General features: G+C 38.5%; 1 protein-coding gene across 1 annotated transcript in view; it reads right to left on the bottom strand.

Moving 5' to 3' along the window:
- The window catches only part of ISA3 (isoamylase 3), a 382,462-nt gene that overhangs the window by 144,054 nt on the left and 213,647 nt on the right, over window positions 1-24,761 (bottom strand). Inside the window, exon 16 of the mRNA XM_089430864.1 lies at window positions 6,971-7,033. Coding sequence (XP_089286990.1) covers window positions 6,971-7,033 — 63 coding nt within the window. The remainder of the gene's footprint in view (window positions 1-6,970; window positions 7,034-24,761) is intronic.

Below are 24,761 nucleotides of genomic sequence, written 5' to 3' on the forward strand. Positions count from 1 at the left end.
TCGAATATTATTAGCTCTTAGTAATATTTGGACTATAAACATTATCTTATCCTCTTGGAGCACTTCAGTTCGAGCTAGGGATGTGGCACATGCAGCTGTCAGAAGGAAATACGCTTTTGAGATAGTACTGAGTACTTGTGAGGAGTATTGTACTATGTATTGTTACATGTTCTCAATCATTATAATATACAAATAGTTGGGGGTTTTCAGCTGTATGCTTTCCCAGGGTTACATACTGTGTTAATGTGCGCATGCGAATGATGTTTCATTGTTTTTAATTCCGCAAAATTGATGATCAACGTAGAGGATGTTATGTATTATGCATGCATTCCGCAATAGTGTATAATCATGATAATCTCTGTGAATAAGTGTCATATTATTCAAAATTTCTACACCTCTTGCCTTGATTTTTCTTTTATAACTTCTTGGGACTCCAGGGGATGAGAGAATGATGTCAATGATATAGTAGTCAATACCCCCTTAAGGTTGGGCAATTCATCGCCCACCAGAGGTTGGGTCAATCATGGGTTCCTTAATGATGCAAAGAGCCAATATGAGGGGCCTGAGGAACCAGGGTGATGGCCATGATGATAGGGGTAGAGCTCATGATGGTTTTTGCCCATGTGCTAAATTTGTATGTCCTGGCCATCTTTTAAATCTTATAATACATTTCCTACTGAGAGTGGCCAAATTATGCTTTTTAACTGCATCAACCTCCAAGCCATCATTCCAAAACCCGACCCAAAGTGTGGACAAGGGAAGGGGGAGGCTAACTCCTTGTGGACCCAATGGACAAATGTGGACTCGGATGGGAAATATGTGAAAAGGGGTTATAATGTGCAGAAGAGAGTAACATATGTGGTGTCGAGAATCAGGACTATACAACGAAAATCAGGATTTCACATGTAGTGGCACTCCTAAAGCTAGTAGCCAATAAAGGAGATCCCATGGGAATAGGATACAAGCTTAACCACCAAATTGGACAAGGGGATAAGAGTACAAACCAATCCCATTCTTTCCACTGAATCCCCCCACTAATCCATGTCCAAAAGTGTCCATGATAAGTAAGAAAAAATACCCAACTACATAATGAAAGCCATACCTTCGGGGTTCGAAGGCCCACCTTCAAAAATACGATCATAACAGATGAGCGAGGAAGTATAATAGTTGGCTTAGGTGGCGGAGATGATGGCACATCGAGCTATACAGTGGCTGCAAGGGGTTGTTGGCTGCCGACTGAAGACAATCTAGGAGCAACAATTCATCTATGGGTGTCACTCACAGGGGGTGGGTAACAAGTATGATGCACCATCCTTTATCAACAAGGTTTTTGCTGACAGCAAGGTGCCTATTGCAAAGAATTGGATATAGGAAAGTCAGGACATCCTCAGAGTACTAAAGGAAAACAAGCAAGTTGCTCAAAATCGACAGAAATTGTACGCAGATCAGCATCGAACAAAATGCAACTTTCAGGTAGTAGACCTTGTCTTCATGAGATTGCAACCCTATCGACATTTTACCCTTAAGAAGAGTGGCGCTGAAAAACCGATGCCTAGGTTCTGTGGGTCATACAAAGTCCCCCAGAACGTTGGTGAAGTGGTGTATCAGTTAGAACTTTCGAGAGACAACAAAATCCATAATGTATTTCATGTTTCGTGCCTCAATAAGGACGTGGCGCTACAAGTCAAAACATCTATCGAATTGCAGCCCTTAGACAAGGAAGGACAACTAGACTTGATTCCAAAGACGATCATGGCCGTGTAGGAAAAGAAGTTAAGAGGAAGAGTAATTCCAAAATACATTATCAAGTGGAAGGGGAAAGTATTTTGCAGCACTTGAATTTGCAATTAGTTGGGGGAAAGCAATTTTGAGCCGGGGGGGTTTTAACGTCATCTAGGAATTGAGGATGATTGGGATGAAGTAGACTATCAATCCTCGTAGGCTATAGTCCTCCATAAAAGGGAAAAACCCCAAAAATTCCCATTGTTGGGCATGTTTTGGGACATTAGGGTGAAGAAACCCAAAATCAGGGCTAGGAGTAAATTTTACTCAATCATTTTAGAAGAAGAGACCCCTCTAGGAAATCTAGAAATATGAGGGATGAATTCATTTTGGATCATCAAATGTGGATCAATTTATACGTTTCTTGAGAACTAGCTCTGAGGTCTTAAGACCCATTTCTCTTGTAAATTTCAGTGGTGAAAGATTCCACCGTAGTTGACACCAATCTATCTTTTCTTCAATCTGTTTTGGCACAGGGATGTTGAAAAGTGTAACTACGTTCGATCTTCATAATGACATGTGTAATTATGATTTTATGTAATTGATGAAAAGAAGAAAATAAAATTATTGTAATACTTGTCTCACGGGTTTCATGAGCAAGGAATTTTATTTTAGTGATGGCTCCCATTGTGAGCCTTTAGGATTTGTCATCTAGTCATAAAAGTCAATTTGAGTCTATGTCATGTATGAAGGACCCTTCTTGGGCATGTTACACATTTGTATGAGTCATTAAATAAGTATAAAAGCCATCCAAGACAAGCACAAGACCTCTCCTGCAAGTCGGCTTCAAGATTGAATTAATAAACTCCTCCATCAAACATGTCGGCTCACCCTCTTCAAGTCGTCTTATTACATGCTTCAACAACTATAAATAGGGTTGCTTGGTTTTCATTTGAGACAGAGAATTTTGTTGAAGGAAGTCTGAAGTGCGAAGGTCATAAAGTAGGAGCCCTAGAACCAGTGAGCTAAAGGAAAGGAGCAGCGAGGTCATCAGATTTGTCTGTGGGACTGTTTTAGGGTTGATCTCCTCTCGCACATGTGAAGGAGAGGACCGTAATTACTGGAAAAAAGGCCGAACTCTGTTTTGCTATGATAGAAATTGAATTCTGTGAAAATTCCTCAAACCCAAGAATCCCTACTTCAGCATTGATGATATTTCTTTTATTTTATAGATTTACATGAACAAGTTATTTGCAGTTTCCTACCACAAACATCGAAATACATACACTGCAACCTACACCATTTAAATAATATGTCGAAACAAGAAAATGAACAATAGAGAAACATACACACAAATGACACAGTTGTTTTTGGACAAATGTCCCCGAAAAAACCCATGCGAGAAAATCGGTGCAGCAAATCTGAGGGTTTTTATTATTATGCAGTCGCTTTTTGAATACAACTTCTGGATGCCCTTCCAGTAATCCAGTTACAAAGAAACACTGGCAGAAGAAATTTGTGAGATTACTTCACTCTACCCGGCAAGTCCCGACTGATCCAGCAACTGAACCAACATGTCCCCGGCTATTTCTGCACTGCCCCTGCGTGGGCCCTGCATCAACATCTAAGGCTCTGCGTCAACTCTGCACTAGGTAGATTTTCTCTCCCGAAGCTCTGACGTTAACCCTCTCAGCTCAGATGTCAAACCCCAGCAAATTTTCAGACTTTTGCTGGGAGGACTGCGCTACTTCTGCATGAGCCCTTCTGGCTCAGTGTCAACCCCTCATAGGTACTACGCTACCTCCTTTTGGTTTCTCTCTGCCTTTCTGCTACGTATCCTGGCTCAAGAGAAGACTCTCCAACCAAACTATCCCTGCCCCTCACTACTAAAGCTCACTATCGAAATTCTCCCAGCAGTTGCTCTGCTTCAAAAAATCAAACTTCTGGACTCTCTTTGTGTGTCTTTCCAAATGACCCTCAAGCCTCCTTAAATAATCTCCTCGTTGACATTCAACGGCCCAGATTAGAAGTTAATCAATGGCTACGATCATTTCGCTTGATACTCGTCTTCTTCTAGAAGTTACACCCACAATTAGATTAATACCCATTAATTATTTAATTTTCCTAAGTTTAAACTTAGGGTCCCATTAAAAATAGTTAATTATTTTTATAAAACTATTTGTGGGTGGAATTTACCAAAACGCTTTCTGAGTTGTTTGGAATACATGTGCCCAAGCCTCTCTGCAAAATTTGAGACTTAGAGCACATCTGATGCTGCCAGAAATCAACACTCCCTCTTACCAAGGAATGTGCTCTAGTAATGCAACCTGCTGAAGCATCACTATGTTCTGTAACATCTCCTCCTACATTGTTGATGTCTGACTTGTTGTCCACCAACCACTATGCAAATGTTTCATCTGTACTGCTGCTAACCCTACCACATGTCAACATTGCATTCGTACTGCAACTCCCTCTGAATTTCTACATTCGTGCTGCTACTGGCACTGCCACTACCAACTACCCCTGCACTGCAAACTGTTGCTACTACTGCATCAGCAACGGAAAAACATCCCAAATGACTGAACTAACTATGTTCAGTATGATACCATGTGAATGTTGGAGCTTGATTGCTGCTAGTGTCTGCGCCAGTGTTGTGAAAATCGCGATTAAATCACAATTTAATGAAAAAATCGCGATTTTTTCCTTCTGCCGATCAAATCGCGATTTTTATACGAAAAAATCACCGGTATTTTTTTTGCCGATTTTTACTGAAAAAATCGCGATTCGCGATTTTTTCATAAAAACTTAAAAAATTGCTAGGGGTCGCGACAACATAGTTTTATAGCGTTTTTATGGGTTTTTTCATGCAATTTTTTTTGAAAGAAACAAATAATTTTTGAGTGGGGCAGCGTAATGATCAAGTCTAGGCCCTAGTATGGATATGCTATTCATGGTAATGTTAAATTCTTAAAGTAAAAGTGACATTCTCCTTAATCTTCATTTTCATCCTTTTACTTAAATTTTTAACATTACCATGAAATGACTCAGGATGTTTGAGAGTGGTTCCAGCCTCATTGGATTTCATATGGAGAAAGTAGAATTTTAGATTTCATTTAAAATCCAGCAGACTTATCAGTTTTTCAGGATTTCAGAATTGGGAGATTGTAATGTTTCCAGGTGACACCACCTACCCAGGCTACCCCTGCCACCAGTAGAGGACGTGGTCTACCTCCTATAGCTCCTACTTCTAGTTCTTCAGCTTCTAGAGCACATCAAACTCCACTGCCATCTCCACCAACACAGGCACCAGCATCTACATCTAGAGGGAAAGGGAACGCTGTGGCATTTTCTTGCAAGAGGGGCAAAGGAAATCAATAGGATTAGACTTTCATTTTATTGTATATGACATTATGACATGATGAGATACATTATCATATTTTTTGTTGATATTTTGAGGCTGAGTTGGGACTCAGGAGTCAGGACTTACTATTCAGGACATGATTCAATGTTATGTGTGATTTTAGCACTAGAAATGATATTAAACATCTTATATATTAGTTTTTTTATCATATTTATGTGTCAATGTATTTATTTTATGTTGTAGATGGTTTAGATATTAAAAAAATTGAAAAAAAATGAATATTTTTGTACCAAATGATTTTTTCCCGATTTTTTCCAATTTTTTCCCGATTTTTCGATTTTTTCCGATTTGTTCCCCGCGCCGATTTAATCTCGATCGCAATTTTCACAACATTGGTCTACGCTGATCATATGAATCTTCTGCGTTGCTACTGACCTCTGCTTTGTGCCATCTGCATTGTTGCCAACTCTACTCTGCGTTGTTCAATTTATGGCGCTCCTAGCCACTACAACTGTCTCTCTGATACTCCTCGGCACCATCTGACACTAGTCCATCCTGTTATTCAAGAGGCCGAGTTGGAAGAGAAGACCATTCAAGCCAAGTGAAGGAGATCGTGGGTTGGATCACCATATTTATCTCACATGTGTTGTATCTAAGGTTCCCAAGGAAGCCGACATAAAGTACAGATCTGAAGCAGAGAAGAGGAAACCGAATTCTAAAGGGTAGCCGAGAAGAAGGGAGAAGCATAGGTTTGACTATTGTTGACTCAAGCAAAAAGGATCCTATCAAAGAAGGTTTGTGACTTGGACTTGGAGTAGCAAATAGGACAAGGGTCTTGGTCTTGGTATTAGTCAATTGAGGTCTCTATAAGAAGAAGAATTTGTTCAGGTTTGCCTCTCAAGTGGGAGAGGTTTTGGCCCTAGATGATAGCCTACATTCTGTGTCTCTTGTCTCTTTACGGTTTATGCATTGGTAACTATTTGATGAAGAAGACATTAATCATCTAAGTAAAACAAGATCCTAATCTAAGAAGTAAAAAGTTCTCACAAGCAGTTACTAATAGAAGAGAAATCACTTAATTTTTATGCCCTAGATTTCTCAACAAGGGATACCTTTGAGAAGGCAGCAAAATTTTTGGTGAGTTTGGAGATCTTTATCTGGCACTGGGACACCTTCTGGAAAAATAGTGAAGTTCCTTGTTGGTTCTGTTTCTTGTTTTTGGCACAGGATTCCCTTCTGGACAAGACCGCAAGCGGTCTGTTTACCTTTGCATTGGTACTTTTGCCTCATCATCATAATCATCAATAGAACATTGGGGCACTCTCACCATGTGTACAACTTTACTGTGCCAAATTAACTGAACCATGCTAGAATCATCAAAGGGTGGGCATATCCACAATGCAGGGAAGACCATCATGTAGCAATATCCCTGACATATAAGCTCTAAAATACCAATCTGAAGTGCACACAAACAGGTGTGAATTGGAACATTATCTCACTGAGAGTGTCGTGCTCAGGTTGAAAACTCTAGCATGTGATGAGAATTACATTGTTACCTCTCATACAGTATGAGGGGTAATAGACCCAAAAGCACATTTCCAAGGGTGCTTCAAGGCTACTCTAAATAAAAAGAAAATGGACTATATCTTGTATATACAAGAGCTAGTGCCATAACATTTGGGGACACTAAATCAAGTGCATGTTGCATTGATAAGAAGTCTCTACATTGACTATAAAAAAACATTAGAATGTAAACAATTCCCTACAAATTCCTTGAAGTCAAGAAAAATGCATTTGTTTGCAGACTATGATTCTTTTTGATGACTACATTTCCACCTTGAAGACACTCAAAATATCAATTATCACAAAATTGGGAGAAATAAATACCTGATACAAATCAGAGGACCCTGCTATACGTGTAGCAAAAGTACCCTTCATCCCGCCATCACCCTAAACGCATCAATAGCATAGCAACAAAGTCAACAAATGGAATTATGAACGTAAATAAATACAGAGAGAAAGCAATATTTATAATTCTTTTCTGGATATCCATAACAGCAAAATGATGAATCCACAATGCATGGAAAGCATACAAAATAACCAATCCAACTTCCATTAACAACATGCAACATAGAGGCCTAGAGAATCAAAAGAAAAGACATTTGGAACTTGGATCAAAGAACATAAGATAACTACATTAAGAGAATGCAATAAGATGTAACGCAATAACTAAAATCTTTTTTGCATAAAGTGTGCAAAAAAATTGTAGAGGCTGTAATGACAGTTTCCAAGTTCAAAATAATCATATTAAATAAGCATTGAATATGAACCAACTAGAGGAGCTAAAGTTATGATCTTCATAAACAATAACATCACATCCTATCCAAAAGCATGTGACTGACATCCAACTAGCGGTACTAAAGTTATGATCTTCATAAACAATAACTTCATACCCTATTCGAAAGCATGTGACTGTCTTTGAACTGAGACCATTCTTCAACTTATCTTTTCTGTGTGGCAGGATGTAAATTCTTACTTTCCAATAGAGTGAAATGCCAGAAATCTCTTCGCGATAATGAAAAAATCGGGTATCTCTTATGTTGTAGAAATGCCATGCACCAAAGAAATAGGAAGATGGCATAGAACGCTGTCTATCATTTTAATTTGGTACCACAATGTGGCACACAGTGAAAGAGAAGAGTCCCAAAGAGTGTTATGTTACTCAAACAATCTATTTCTCTCCTAATAATATAATCGCTTCATTATGGGGTGGCAGGGGGGGTGATTTTTATTAATCCTAAAGGAATCATTAAATATAGATATGCTTTGGGGCTTGGATGGAAGACAAACAATCAAGCTGAAGCGTATGGATTGTTTTTGGGCCTCACCTGGGCTCAAAAGAAAGGAATAAAAACCATGCAGGTGATGGGAGACTCCATGATTATAATATGGCATATGAACTATGCCTCATCTGCAAAAAACACAATTTTAAACCAAATTATCAAGAGATCCCAAGGGATGATCCCATCCTTCGATTCGGTGACCTTCTTCCATATTCTAAGAGGAAATAATCAAGAAGTCGACAAACAAGCTAACCTTGCTTGCCAATTGATAGAAGAAAGGAGTGTGGTGAATGATGTCGTGGGCACGACTAGTATCCCATAAATTAGTTAATGATTTACAATTCCTGGATAGTGGAGGCTGCTCTAAGCCTTGCTTGGGCGATAACAAACCTTAGAATTAGGGAATTTGATTTTAGATTTATTGGGTTGACTCCATGGTCTGCCCTCTTGCCCCTTATCCCCCCACCCCCCTCCCTTTGCTCCCCCTCTCCCGTATATATCCTTCCCATCCCTTCCCTCTGACATTCCCTTTTCTTTTCCCCTTGCCGCGACCCTCTTTTGTTCCATTCCGCCTCCCCTCTCTTGCGTCATGCTCCTCTTCCTTGCCCACTTCACCACCCTGCCACTTGGGCTCCGCAAAGTAACTCCTTGCGTTCCCTGGCTTGTTCAAGAACCTCGTGGCAGGCGCATCCTATGCTTTCACCCACAACGTGTATGTTATCATCACCCAAGTACTATCTTTATTAATAACATGGATCTCTCAGTACGTTTTCAGTTCCTTCGCCCTGGTTATTTGTGCAGGATAAGGGGAAGAGAGGAGCAACATTTATTTCCTGAACACAGATCGATCTTGAACACTCGTGGGAGGAAACTCAAAAGGAGAATGACGGACAATGATCAATGCTGGGAAATTAAGGCAGAAGGCTAGGAAATAATGGAAGATCATCGGGATCATAGCCCCTTCAGTTTCCTCAACAGGTACTACAACATCTGGCGGCACAGTTACTGCTATATAAGGAATAACGGTCGCATAAGTTTGCATGGGTTAATGCTCCTTCCTGCTCAGGTGGCCTCTGCGCAGGCCATGAGACTAAAGCTGAGGCAGTTGAGTGTTTGTAGTGGGGACTGGATTACTGGAAAGAATCCCAGGGAACCCGGTGAGTAGAAACTCTTGGGTGGGAAGCTGCAGGGGTTCGCAGGTCTAAGTGATGTGGTTGGTCTAAGGGGTAGCAAAGTGTTGGGAATTGTTATTCTGTTGAATTGGGAGGGGACTTTGGATCCGATCCTCAGGAAAGGTTTGGAAGTCGACCCACAAAGGGAGGACTATCTGAATTCGGCAGTCTTTGATACTACAGTTGTTGTGAAACTTCTCAAGCTTCATGACTGGGAGGGGGTCCAGGGCCAAGATCCTGGAGCAGTGATTCCGAAGGAGAAGCTTCATGGTGCAATGGACCTGAGTGTAATTGACGAGCAGGGTGGAGTTGCTGGGGTTGGTAATGTTATTCCACTAAATTGGGAAGTCTGGTTGATCTCGGTTGGCTCTAAGTTTGCAGCTGGTGAGGAGGCTTCTACTCTTCTGGTCTGTGAGGGGGTCCTGGGACATATCCTTGAGGCGGTGTGGCTGGCCCGTGAGGTGGACTGGTGGGTCAAGGACATCTTAGACTTGAGCGGGGGTAACAAAAGGAATTGCAACATTCTGGGATGTCAGAAGATGGATCCGAGGGAGCAAAGTGCAAATGACAATCCTTGGTCAAGCTCTTGGGGTAGTCGAAGGCCGAGGTTGGGACGACAGTGTGCTGGAAGTCTTCAGGATGAAAGGAGAATTTGGACAACTTGCACCACTTGTGAGTATTGAAGAAAGTGTAACTAGCTTCAGTATTCATACATGTACTCTTGATATTTGTACTTATTCAAGAAAAGAAATATTATTTTGTCTAGCACATGTTAAAGTGCTATAGGTGAGTCAAAGAGTCAAAAGAAAGTTTGAATACCCTTGAGGGTATGTTACACCATGTATATATTTGTATAAGAGTCAAAGAATATCACCTGTGCTTAGAAGGCTAGAAATCACTATGTAAAATTCCGGTTTTGTTTGCGAATGAGCGCAGCATATTTAAATATAATCGCTTCATTTAACCCATTTCCCTGATGACACTTCATCTGTTGGCACGATGTGGGTGCTGAGGTGTTCTTGTAAGGGTTGTCCACTAGGGTATGTGTTCATCTCCTGCTTGGTTCCTAGAGCACATGGATAATATATTAATATGTTATACCTTGCCACTAGGCCTACGATGGAGCTTAATGACTAGAGGAGACTTATTGGTTGTATGGTGCTTTTAGCTAGAAGCGAAATCTCCCCTCATTTGTCTTTGCATGTTCATAGAAGGGTTCCTTTGTAAGGGCCATTATTCTATTCTTATCCAGCAACATAATGGTGCGCTCATAAGTGAGATTTTGCACATCAAAACAACAATTCCCATCATCCCCACTTATCTATTTTTCGACCCTCTTAATTTACTTTCTTTACTCCATTTGTCCAAGTTGAACAAGCACTAGTCCTAGACTTCCATCATTTTATTTTTTAATACTACAATATTGATTTTGCTAAAGATAACTCTTTATATCACCTTGGACCTCTATTACATAGCTTCAATGATCCAATTCTAGGGATACCCCCTTGTACCGTAGGAGAGAAGGCCTTACGTGAGAAAGGGCATTATGTTAGTGACAATGGACATCTACTTTTAGTTCCTAATACCTATTACCCAACAAAAAGTAGGCAACCCATCAGAGAAAACTTTTCTACTCTTTGGACAGCCAATTGTTGGAAATACTGGGAGGGGGGTAAATCATTGTTTCACTTCAATTAGTTAACTTTAATCTTCAGAACATTAAAATCATATCAAAAACATAAATCAGCATCATATCACATGAATAATTGACAACACCATTTAACAATGCACAACATCAAAGATAGTAGACATGAGATGTTTAGGTGGAAGCCTTCTAGGAGAAAAACCACCAAACGCTTCTTAATATAGGCCTTTAAAGATTACATCAATAGGAAGCTCCAACTTCCAAGATTCTCCAACTACAACTGGAAGGAGTTTCCAGCCTCGTGATTTATCAACTCCAACTGAAAGGACGCTCCAACTGGAAGGATGCTCCAACACCCTAGTTTACCAACTCCAACTGGAAGGATGCTCCAATGTGAAAATTCGAAAAACCCCGGATCCTACTGCAGCAACTGATTAAGTTTCTTCTATTTTTTTAAAAAAGTTAAAAATTATTTACTACGTTCTACTGTAAATATCGAAACTAATACACTGCCGCCTTCACAAATAAAATATTGCGGAAGAAAAATAACACTAGAAGAATAAATGCACACACACGCACAAGTACACAATTATTTTTGGACCAACGTCCCCAGAAAACCCAACTTGAGAAAACATGGGCAGCAGCTGAGGGTTTTATTATTATGAAGTAGTAAATCTGAGTACAAAACTATGGATGCTCAAATCTAGCAATCCATACAGAAAAATGACTGACAGAACATCTAGTGAGAAAAATCTCACTCCCATTAGCGATCTGACATTGACCTTGGCTCAAGATGAGTTGCGCTTTGCTGCCTCTACGCAATCCCTACATCATCTTTCGTATTGTTGTGTCCTACAACTTAGACCAATGTCTCTCTCGCTAACTGATAAACTGTTGTCTGTAAGATCGATTCTACTGGCCTTCGGGCTCCCACTCTAGCTTCTGGAACTAAATCACTACTTCTCCCCAGCAAAATACAAATTCGCCTCTGAAGCACTACGCTCCCTCTCTATGGCACTCACTGCCTCTCTGCTATGCACTCACCGGGCTGGAAAATCTTCCTCCGGCCTTACTATCCCTGCTCCTCTCTCACTGCTTCGATTTTGCTGAATCACCTCCGTCAACTAAATGTTGCTACTCTAGAGATCGATTTCCCAGCAAAATCGAATTCTTGGTGTCTCATGTGTGTTCTCCAACCCCCATCGAATTTCTCTTTATAATCTCTCATTGAGACATCAACGACTAAGACTAAAACATAATCAATGGCTAAGATTAACTAAAACTTGATCCATGTCTTCTTTTAGAAGATTCTCACCATACTTAATTAATACCCTTTAATTAATCAGATTTCCTAAGTTTAGACTTAGGAACCATTAATTATTTTGATTAAGTCGTCTCTAGGGGGAATTTCCAGAAACAATTTCTGGGTTTTGGAGAATACAAATATTCTAGCCTCTCCACCAAATTCTGTGGCTAGAACACATCTGATGCTACAAAAACTAACATCTAACGCCCTATCTTTATCAACTCCGATTGTAAGGATGCTTCAACACGATGCATAGGCTCCAACCTTACCTAGTACCACCCTGCGCCCTGAAGTTGTTAATTTTTCATCAATTGTTTATGCTACAACTATTACTTCAACAATATCCAATAGCATCTAATTTAACAATTTTCGCTTCTTCAATTTAACCAATGACAATATAGCAATAGTAGATAGAACAATTAACAAATACACAATGAAAGAGAGGCAAGAGACAAGAGACAAAAAATTCGGTCAATGACCAGGGAAAACCCCAAAAGGGGACATTCCTCAGTTTAATAAAATTTTAAGGAAATCATAAATCCCATCTTTTGCACCTTAAGGTCATTTTAGAGTTGTTAAAAAAGTTTCATTAAACAATTAAAAAAAATTAAAATTCTGGCTTCCAAAAGAACACACTATACCAGGGCACATCCAGATCCAAACCCTGCTACAATAGTTGATGATCCTGACAGAATTTTAAGAAAATCAAAAAAGATAGAAACTCAAGGAAGTAGTAGTCAGTTAATTAAAGCAAATTCACTCCCTCAGGAGTTATCAAGTTTAGAGGATATTCAATTTGATCTATCATATGAGCTTTCTTTGTATAGAACCAAATCTGAAATTTCAATTCATGACACTGTAGTAGACCCCAATTTTATTCAATTTACTGAGTCAAAGAAGGTTCCTATACATCCAGGTTTAGATCAACATGTTTTGGATACTTTTGATAAACTAGAAGCTTTAACCTCAACATTGATAAGGCATATAGATGAAGCCTATCCTTAACAATCAGTTGAATTAGCTGCCCTGACTGTTGCTACCCCTGAAATTTCTACAAAGTCTTCAAAAACTGTAAATACTGCTTCATTTACTACCCCCTCACCTATAATATCCACCACAGTTCATTCCCCTAAACCATTCATTCCTCAACTTCCTCTCCAACCGAACATCTCAAGTTCATCTAGTTCATCTACAACCATCTCAAGTTCTTCTCCAAGCACCACTACTTTGCCCCCCAATCAAACCAAAATCTCAGCCATGGCAGACAGATATGCACCTTTGGTCTTACCAGCTCAACTACATGCCATGCCCCAAGATTACCAAAGTAAAATCTTTCTGTTTGATGCTACTGGTCAGTATACTGCCCAACAGCATGTGAATAAAATGACTGATTATTTTGAGTTACATGAGATTGATGAGTCTGATGTGCAAATGAGGTTATTTTCCCAAACACTAGTAGGGGATGTCAAGAAATGGTTTAAAGGTTTACCTGCTAATCATATTGCTGATTTAGCTACTTTCCATAGATTGTTTATTGATAGATGGGAAAGAAAGAAAAACCCTTTACAAATATTGTCTGAATATGAAAACATTAGAAGAGCTCCCAATTAATCTGTTCGGGACTACTGTACTAGATTCAACAGTATCTATAATGCAATCCCTGCAAATATTAAACCTCCACCAGACTTAGCACTAATCAAATTTCCTGATGGTTTTGACACTGATATGTCTTACCAATTGAGAGAAAGAAACCCTGAAACATTGGAACAGATGCAAAGTAATGTTGTTAGTGTAGAAGCCAATTTATTAGCTAAGAAAGCTAGGATGAGAAATGAGAAAAGAGTTACCATTAAAGAGGAACCATCCACTTCAGATGGTAAGATAGATAGTTTAGCTAAAAGTGTAGAAAGGATAATGGATAGATTAGAAAATATGGAAAGAAAATCTCAGTGGGAAAATCAACAAGCACCCCCAATAAGAAACCCCAACTTTAGGAAAAATCCTAATACTGGAAAAACAAGAGATGTTATACCTGATCAACAAGTTAGACCACCTTTCCAAGAAAATTATGCTGAAGGTTCACAAAACCATGAAGAAGAGGAGGACACCCAGATAAACCTATTAGGGATTAAAAACAAAGATGTTGTTTTTCTTACTCAGGAAGAACAGGAATTGTACATGTTACAACAATTACAATTGGAATCTAGAGAGTCCTTTGATTACAAACAAGGCTATGAATCTGCTATCTATGAAGTTCATAAACAGTATAGCCTTAGAAGCAAAAAGAATACAGAAGTTCCCACTAAGAAATCAGTCCAAACCCAAACTAAAAAAATAGCAGAAGCTCTTGTGACCAAAGTTCTACAAATTCTCCCTAGAGGAACTCAAGAAACTCAAACTTCAATTGTTGCTCAAACTATTCCAAATAAGAAAATTCAAAACAAAATTGTTGGTACACAAACTGAGTTACCAAGTGCTGATAAAGAAGATAAAAGTACACAGACCACAATTGCTAAGGAAGATCTCATACAATCAGGCAAAACTCAATTTCCATTCAACATTAAGACTGAGATAGCCAAATTGAAAATATCAGTTCCTTTGATAGAGCTGGTGAAAAATGAATCATACAAAGCACAAATCACTGAAACACTAAACATAGGTGAAGGAGAAGATGTTGTAAACCTTAATGATGATCAACCTGAGTTATTATTTATGCCAGAAGTAAATGGCAAACATCAACAAGGGGGTATCCCTCCATTCTACATTAGCTTAAATGTTCATGATAAAATCTTACATAATGCTATGCTAGATTCAAGGGCATCCCATAACCTAATGCCTAAAGCAATCATGGAAAGATTAAACTTTGTTAAGTTTAGGTATGTTCTATGCTTAGAGCAATTTATTTCAATTTTCACAGTTAGCTCAATATCTTTTCCAGATTAGCAATCACATCAGCATTAAAGTAAACTGCAGATAAAACATAAACATAAATCCCAGAAAACAAGCCAAGACAAGAGGACACAAGATGTGGCACTAGCCAGGGACAAACCCCAATGTGGGGAAACCCTTGATCAATTCTTCTTATATGTTCTTCAATAGTTCAGCAGAGAGAGAGAGAGAGATAGTACATTTACAACAAAAGTCAACACTTTGACTCGACAAGATAAGAACATAGATCTTCTCTACGAAGATGTCTCGTGAGGTAACTGATATGGACTTGTGTGATTCCATCACCCTATCATAGTGTTGCACCATCATACCATGCCCATCAGCACAGAGTTGCACCATGCTGCATCACTGTGGAGTTTTACCTCATCATGTTGTACCCATCTTGCTGCTCTTCATCATCATGCTGCACACATCATGTTGTTGCACCGTATCATCATGCTGCACCTCCTTGTGCTGCATCTTCAAACTGTACCTTACTGCGCCCATCATGCTGCATCCCCTTGTGTTGCATCTTGATACACTTATGTTGCACCTTGACTTATGTTGCACCTTGATTACGCTGCACCTTGATACACCATGCTGCACCATAACTTTTGTCATGCTGCCATACTGCCTTAGTTATGCTACCACACAGCCTTAACAGCTGTCACACAGTCTTAGTAGCTAGATAGACTATGATCCCACAGTCCTAGGAAACACACAATGTTGATCTGTGTGTTATAGGAGCTAGGTATGGGTAGCAATTCCTTTATCTAGACTATTGATAAGAACCTTTTGTGACAACACATAGGATCTCCTCATCTAAAAAGACCTCTCTCTTTAATTTGACTGGTCTTTAGGACAGCAGACAAGATGTGCACCTAAAACACAACAATGTCTCTTTCTTACAACAGAGGGAGGGTCTCCTCCATTTGTGTCACTGTTCTGGGTACTTTTCCGCTGTTAGGTCCCTATAATACTAGTGATTACCCCATTACTATTGTAGTTGTATCCTTTATTAATATTGTTGTGCCCCTATTTTCCCCACATTGTTATTACTGTGCCCCATAGAATCCCTCTATTGTTATTTTTGTGGCTTTATATTATTATTGGTAGGTCGGCTTGGTTATATTGTGACTCCTTAGACTCCCATATATGGAAAGGAGGTTTGTCATTTGAATCATCCAAGAATTGTTCATTTATGTAATGTTAAGGAGGTTGCCCCCTCGAAGAGGCTGAATTCTAAGGCATTGATATATCCATTCTATCTTTTTTGAGCTGTTTTCATAACATTTGGTATCAGAGCTTCGGATTCTAGGGTTTCGCTGCTCCAAATAGGTGATCGTGGCAGTTTTGCTATAACTTTTTTTCTGCGATGTTTCAGAAGCTAAAAAAAACCCATTTGAGAAGAAATCGCATTGAACCTTGGGTCCGAATTTCAAAGCTTTTCGCGCTATATTTCCAGAGATATGATCTGAGAAAGTTGGTCCTTTTGCAGACTCCTGAATTACATTCCAAACAGGTGACCTGGGGAAAATCGTCATAACTTTCTCTCTGAGCATCAGATTGAAATTTCGTAAGAAGGTACAGAAAGAGGACGGACTGTAGTTTCTTGTATATATTTTTCAGAGAAAAAGGTCGAAACAGTGACTCGTGGAACGTCGTACAAGTTCGCTCTACTGAACTAGTCTATAATTAGGTCACTATGGGAGATTTGGCATAACTCTTCCTTGGAGAATCCAATTTGGATCAGAATGGTGGCATTGGAAAGAGGACAAAGAGGACTACTGCGGGTCGCAATTTCAGAATTGGATGATCTGAAATTAAAGAGATACATCAGAGGCAATATTGAGCTCCTACAAAGTGAAAAAAAGTATGTAGATTTTTTTTAATTTTTTCTTCAACTTGGTTTGAAAAATTATTTTGAAGAATTCAAAGGGCATAGTAGAGCATTATTATCGGTAACTAATTCTCCGAAGAAAGAAAATGCAAACATTTAGTAAACAACGGTAACTGATGCCTCGAGGAAAAAAAATGCAAACACCTAGTAAGCAACTTGAAAGCCCTAGCATGACTCATGAAGAAGATGAAGAAATGCTACATGATATATCAAAATTACAAGACCAAGTGCAACAAATGTCACTCTCACAAAAGCTAACAGAAGCTAAGATAAAGGGCGTGGAATCTAAGATAAAGGTCGTGGAAGCTAAGATGAATGGCATGGAAGCCAAGATGGACGATTTGAAGATAGATTTGAAGACAGACATGGAAAATTTGAAGACAGATTTGACAAAGTTTCTACAAGAAATGCTTACTAATGGTGAAAGGGTAGTAAAGGAAACTCATGATGAGAACAAAAGAAATGTTTAATCATGATTTCATAGACTCTAATGTTGGACCGAAGACCCACCATATTCCAAAAATCGATATGAAGAAGTTTGATGGCAAGGATCCCGCAACATGGATATTACAAATGGAGCAATTCTTCGATCTCAATAATGTGCAAAACACACAAAAGGTACGTGCAACTTTATATTTGGAACCAAATCAGTTTATATCGTATCAATGGCTTTGCTCTCGTAAACAAATTATCACTTCGGCAATTTTTACGGAAGAATTGACAGCACATTATGAGGATACAAAAAGCAACACTTTTTTAAGCCAATTGATAAGTCTCAAACAAAAGGGTTCAATAATGGAGCACATTGAAGAGTTCCAAAAATTGAACATAAGGGTAAAAAATATTCCAAAGGAGCATAGGATTGATGTGTTCATAGGGACTTTAAAGGATAATATCCAACATGATGTTCGCCTTTGGGAACCTGATTCATTAGAGAAGGCATTCAGGTTAACAAGAAAAATGTAAAGCAAAATTATGGCAACTAGGAAGCATACCACTCACAACTATAAAGATGGAAGTGTTGTTGCCCCTAGTCTTCCACAACCTATAAGGTTGACACCACAACAATTGGAAGAAAAAAGAGCAAAAGGGCTTTGTTACAATTGTGATAGCAAATACACTAAAGGTCATAAGTGTGCTGAGAAGAAATTATTCTACATCGATTGTGAAGAGGAAGAAGAAAAGGAGCAAGAAAAGTCAAAAGGAGAGGATATACTCCAAGAACAAAGCCTAGATAAAGAAGAAATTAATCCAACCATATCTTGTAATGCATTGGCTGGAATTACCACTCCTCAAACCATCAAGATAAAAGAACAAATCAAGAAGAAAAAGGTAATAGTGTTGATTGATTCAGGAAGTACCCACAATTTTATTCATTGTAAGATAGCAAAAGAATTGAATTGCTTCCTATATCCAGCACCAAAGTGTCAAGTGATGGTTGCAAATGGAGGAACGATAAATTGCTCTAGAAAGTGCCATAATATCAAGCTATCCATGGGAGAATATGTATTGAATAGCCCAATGCTTTCCATTCCAATGGGAGGTGCTGATGTTGTACTAGGAGTCCAGTGGCTACAATCCTTGGGTACAATAGCTTTTAATTTTCAAAAACTTTTCATGAAATTTTCTGTGGAAGGAAAGGAAGTTGAATTAAGGGGTATTGCAGGGAAAACAGGAAAGATAATCAGCTCCAACAGTATGACAAAGCTTCTAAAAAATGAACAAAGAGGTGTAATTGCACAATTATGTTCGCTAGATGTTTCCACATTGGAATCATCTATTTCTCCAGATCTCCAAAAAGTCTTGGACAATCATTCCAAGGTAATTGAGACTCCCAAAGGTCTCCCACCTATTCGTGATCAGGACCATGCTATGCATCTGATTCCAAGAAGTGTTCCTCCAAACATCAGGCCGTACAAATATCCCTATGCCCAAAAGAGTGAAATTGAACGTATGGTTACAGAAATGCTAAAGGCGGGTATAATTCAACCTAGTCAAAGTTCTTTCTCTGCTCCAGTAGTATTGGTGCACAAGAAGGATGGATCATGGCGCATGTGTCCGGATTATAGGGAGCTCAACAAGCTCACTATTAAAGATAAGTTTCCCATTCCTGTCATTGATGAATTACTGGATGAATTGCATGGATCAATTTACTTCACCAAGTTGGATCTTCGTTCAGGATATCATCAAATCAGAATGAAGACTGAAGACATTCCGAAAACAGCATTTAGAACTCATGAGGGTCATTATGAATTTTTGGTCATGCCTTTTGGCCTTACCAATGCACCTTCTACATTTCAAAGTTTGATCAATTCCATTTTTAAACCCTTCCTTAGAAAATTTGTGTTAGCATCTTTTGATGATATACTAATCTACAGCAAGTCTTGGAAGGATCATGTTGAACATGTTGACAGGGTGCTACAACTATTGGAGGAGAAACAATTATATGCAGAAAGATCCTAATGCTTCTTTGGAGTACAAGAGGTGGAATATTTGGGTCATATTGTATCTCATGAAGGAGTTAAGGTAGACCCTAGCAAAATTAAAGCCATTAAGGAATGGAAAATCCCCACATCCATAAAGCATCTGCGAGGATTTCTCAGGTTGACAGGGTATTATCGGAAGTTTGTTAAGAATTATGGGAGAATAGCAGCACCTCTAACAACATTATTGAAGAAAGATGCATTTTCATGGACTCCATAAGCAACAAAGGCCTTCAAACATCTTAAAGAGGCAATGTGCCAAGCACCGGTCTTAGCTACACCGGACTTTACAAAAACCTTTATTGTGGAATGTGATGCTTCAGGAAATGGAATTGGTGTTGTTTTAATGCAAGATGAAAGACCCATTGCTTTTGAAAGTCGTCCAATCAAGGGAAAGTTTTTACACAAAGCTATTTATGAGAAGGAAATGTTGGCAATACTCCATGCACTTAAGAAATGGCGACCCTACCTAATGGAAAGACACTTCAAGGTAAAAACAGATAATGATAGCCTTAAACACTTTTTAGAACAAAGATTATCCTCTGAAGAGCAACAAAAGTGGGTCACAAAGATGTTGGGTTATGACTTTGAAATCATCTACAAAAAAGGGAAGCAAAATGTGGTGGCAGATGCACTCTCACGAAAGGATGAGGATGTGGAAGCATTGTTGTGCGCCATTTCTATTATCCAACCAGCTTGGATAAACGAAGCAAGGGAGGAATGGAAGAATGATGAAAAAGTGTGGGCACTTATTCGAAAGCGACAACAAGATTCTAGTACATCTAATACATTTAGCTGGCAAAATGACTCGTTATGGTACAAAGATCACTTATACCTCTGTAAGAATTCCCAACTAAGACAAAAGATTCTTATGGAATTGCACACTTCTACCTTAGGAGGGCACTCAAGATTTTTAAAAACTTACCACAGGGTTAAAAAGGAATTTTTTTGGGATGGCCTTAAATCAGATATTCAAAAGTTTGTGGCGGAATGTTTGGTTTGCCAACAAAATAAAGTTGAAACAATTAAGATACCGAGTCTATTACAACCTTTATCCATTCCAAGCCAACATTGGGAGGAGGTTTCAATGGATTTTATCACAGGTTTACCCAAGTCTGAGGGAAAGAGTGTCATCATGGTGGTAGTTGACAGACTTACCAAGTATGCACACTTTTGTGCATTATCACATCCATTTAAAGCCAATACAGTTTCTACTGCATTTATGGAAACAATTCAAAAGCTACATGGAAACCCAAAGAATATTGTGTGACAGAGATCCCATTTTCACTCGAAATTTTTGGACAGAATTATTTTCTTGTCTTGATACTCAGTTAGCTCATAGCTCATCTTATCATCCTCAATTTGACGGGCAAACTGAGATAGTAAACAAATGTTTGGAAGGATATCTTCGTTGCTTTGTATATGATAAACAGACACAATGGGTCAAATGGTTGCCTCTGGCTGAATGGTGGTATAACACTTCTTTCCATACAGCAACAAACATGACCCCATTTATGGCACTTTATGGATATTAGCCACCATCCATCACATCATATTTAAGAAAAAATTCTAAGGTTCAAGAAGTGGAACATCACATCGAACATCAACAACAAGTCCTCCAACTCTTAAAGGACAACCTCGTGTTGGCACAAAATAGAATGAAAAAACAAGCAGATCAACATCACAGCGAAAGAAGTCTTGATGTAGGTGATTGGGTATTCCTACGGCTACAACCATATAAGAAAATGTCCCTCAAGCAAGCTAAGAAGGATAATAAATTATCACCAAAGTATTATGGTTCGTACAAGGTGTTGCAAAAGATTGGTACTATGGCTTACAAATTGGAGCTTCCTGCAACTTCTCGATTACACCCAGTTTTCCATGTTTCATGTTTAAAGAAGGTTATAGGCGACAAGCTCCTAGTTCAAACAATATTGCCAGAACTTGACGAGAAAGGAAAAATTATATTGGAACCAGAAGCAGTGACAGAAACAAGAACTCAACAGCGACGAAATCGATCAATTTCGGAGTATCTTATCAAGTGGAAGAACTTATCCGCTGAAGATTCCACATGAGAGGATGAAAATTTTATACAGAAACATCTAGAACTACTCAAGCGTTGAGGAAACACTTTTTTGAAGGAGAGGGGCATGTTAGGTCCCTATAATACTAGTGATTACCCCATTACTATTGTAGTTGTGTCCCTTATTAATATTGTTGTGCCCCTATTGTCCCCATATTGTTATTACTGTGCCCCATAGAATCCCTCTATTGTTATTTTTGTGGCTTTAGGCTAGGTTATATTGTGACTCCTTAGACTCCTTTATATAGAAAAGAGGTTTTTTCATTTGAATCATCCAAGAATTGTTCATCTATGTAATGTAAAGGAGGTTGCCCCCTCGAAGTGGCTGAATTCTAAAGCGTTGATCTATCCATTCTATCTTTTTTGAGCTGGTTTCATAACATCAGCCCAAGAATCCTCCACGCTATCCCTATTTTATTTAGGCAAGACCTACAGCCTACCACAGGGATTATTGTCAGCTATTAGCCAACCAAACAGTGTCACTCTTACCCTAAAGCTACCCACAAACAGTCTGCAATTCTCCTTACCTAACTCGGCCTCTTTGTAGCATGTAACAACCCTTCACACAGTCACCAAGAGGTTCTAACAGCCCTAAACCACCCACGTTGTCCCTACCTTCTTTGCTGGTTAGGGCAGCAAGTTTACTACCTCTTTTCCAGCATCTAAGGGTTGTCTCAAACAACGTATAGATTAGGGAATCTAGGGTATGATAACACTGCGTTTAGGGTCAGCTGTTAGGCCTCCTTCACTGTGCTAGATCTCCCTTTGAACTGCGACCAAACTTTCACAAGACCTGTGGCTAGCCATCCTTCTTTTACAGCGAATAGGGTCTCCTTCTAGACTTGTGTTTAGGGCTTCCTCCTCTTAGACTTCTCTTCCACTAAAACCCAAAACAAGTGGAGAGAAATCAAGAGTGAAGTGTGTGTACAAATGACAATCAAGTCACCTCTTTTTATACTAAAACGTTGAGCACATGTGGGGTTTATTTGGTTGTTGGCCGACCTTGACGAATTGTCTTATAACACAAATAAATTCATAACTCCATGAATACTTATCGGAATCGGATGATCTTTAGATCAATCCTACACCTCTCGATGAGAGGGATCGAATAAAAATATCAACCGCCATAAATAAGATGACCCACATGGAGTTTGGCCCTAGTATGGAATGTTATTATCTCACTCATGGGGAGCAAAATTGCAAGGATCTCTACAATTGGACATGTCATATGCTACCATCTCTGTATTTGGTAAGCAAAGAAAGATTTACACGGAAACCTTGATGAAATACATGGTAAGTAGTGCAGAAAAACCACATAATTTCCCTATATACTCCATGCATTCTGATATGGACTCATTTATCTTATATAATTTAGCCAATGGCAAAAATGAAATCACAGTTGTACAAGAGAAATACAAAGCACCTGATAGTGAAAACATAACACATGAGTCTCTTTGGCATTTAGATTTTGATGGCTCTGTTAATAGATTAGGAGCAGGTGCAGGATTTTGGAATCATAACATGGAAAATAGTCATTTTGAAGGTCATGCCTTTAGATTAAACTTTAAATGCACAAACAACATGGCAGAATATGAAGCTTTAATCTTAGGACTACAAATTGTAAGAAAACTTGGAGCCAAGAGAGTTTCTATCATGGGAGACTCGGAATTGATCATAAAACAAATTAAAGGAGAATATTCTGTGAATAATCCTAGACTTAGCCAATATAGAGAAACTATTATAGATCTGATTAAGGAACTCCTTGAAACTGATTTTGCTGCTATTCCTAGGAAACAAAACATGCAAGCTCACAGTTTGGCTACTTTTGCTAGCACTTGCAAATTACCTTTTCAGCCCAACCACCAGTACACAACAGAAGTAAGACACAAACCTGTTATACCTAATAATCTGAAATATTGGCAGATTTTTTCACAAGACTCTCAAATCTATGATTTCATGAATGCTGAGGGAGAATTCCAAAACTGTAACATAGACACTGATTGCATAGTAGATAGTGAGATAGATATAAATGCTTTAGATGTAGATAAACCCACTAAATTCACTAAAGTAGAAATAGATAACTTAGAAAAAGTAGAAATAGAAGAAATAATCAATGATGATTCTGAGATTTTAAACCTTAAAAATAACTTTTTTCCTAAGGGATTAGTCCCATTAGAAGATTTGTTTGATTCAAATGATGTAGCTAGAAAACCAAAAATGGAGCCTTTAAGATCAGACATAGAAGAATGTAACATAGGAACAGAAGAAAAACCCAAGCTTATCAAAATATCCAAAGCATTACCTCCAAATGAAAAGTTGAAATACATAAGTCTGTTCAAAGAGTTTCAAGATATCTTTGCCTGGAGTTATGAAGACCTTAAGTCTTATGATACCAGCATTATTCAACATAAGATACCCATCAAAGAAGATCAGAAACCCTTTAAACAAAAGCTTAGGAGAATTAATCCAGTTCTTATGCCATTAATTGAAAAAGAAGTAAAAATGATGTATGATGCACAAATCATAGCACCAATTAGATATTCAGATTGGGTCTCTAATTTAGTCACTACTAGAAAGAAAACAAGAGAAATCAAACTCTGTGTTGATTTCAGAAACTTGAACAAAGTGTCATTAAAAGATAACTACCCTCTCCCTAAAATGGACCACATTCTCCAGAGGGTAGTAGGGTCATCCAGAATTTCATTGCTTGATGGATTCTCTGGATACAACCAAATCTTAGTTCAACCAGAGGATCAAGCAAAGACTGCATTTACCACTCCCTGGGGTACTTTCATGTATTTGAATATGCCTTTTGGATTGATGAATGTTGGAGCAACATTCCAAAGAGCAACGGACATAGCTTTTGCAAAAGAAATCCATGATTTTCTAGTGATTTACCAAGATGACATCACAGTGTTTTCCAAATCAGATAATGAACATTTAGATCACCTAAGAAGAGTTTTTATTATATGTAGAAAATTTGGCATTTCTTTGAATTCCAAAAAGACACTTTGGTCTAGAAGAAAGTAAACTCTTGGGACACATAATATCAAAAAATGGAATTAGAATAGATCCAACTAGAATAGAGGCAATCCTAAACATCACTCATCCTAGAAACATCAAAAAATTACAATCATTTTTAGGCAAAATAAATTTTCTTAAAAGATTCATTTCTAACTTGGCAGAATTAATCAAAGAATTAAATAACATGTTAAAGAAATATTTAGCACTTAAGTGGACAGTAGAGGCTAAATGGTCTTTTGAGGCAATCAAAGAAGCCCTTACTAAAACACCAGTCCTCATAAGTCCTGATTTCAA

The sequence above is a fragment of the Pinus tabuliformis genome, chromosome 6 (genome assembly GCF_031772625.1).
Source record: "Pinus tabuliformis cultivar Carrire ecotype Pingquan chromosome 6, CPIR1, whole genome shotgun sequence".
In the NCBI taxonomy this organism is placed as follows: Eukaryota; Viridiplantae; Streptophyta; class Pinopsida; order Pinales; family Pinaceae; genus Pinus; species Pinus tabuliformis.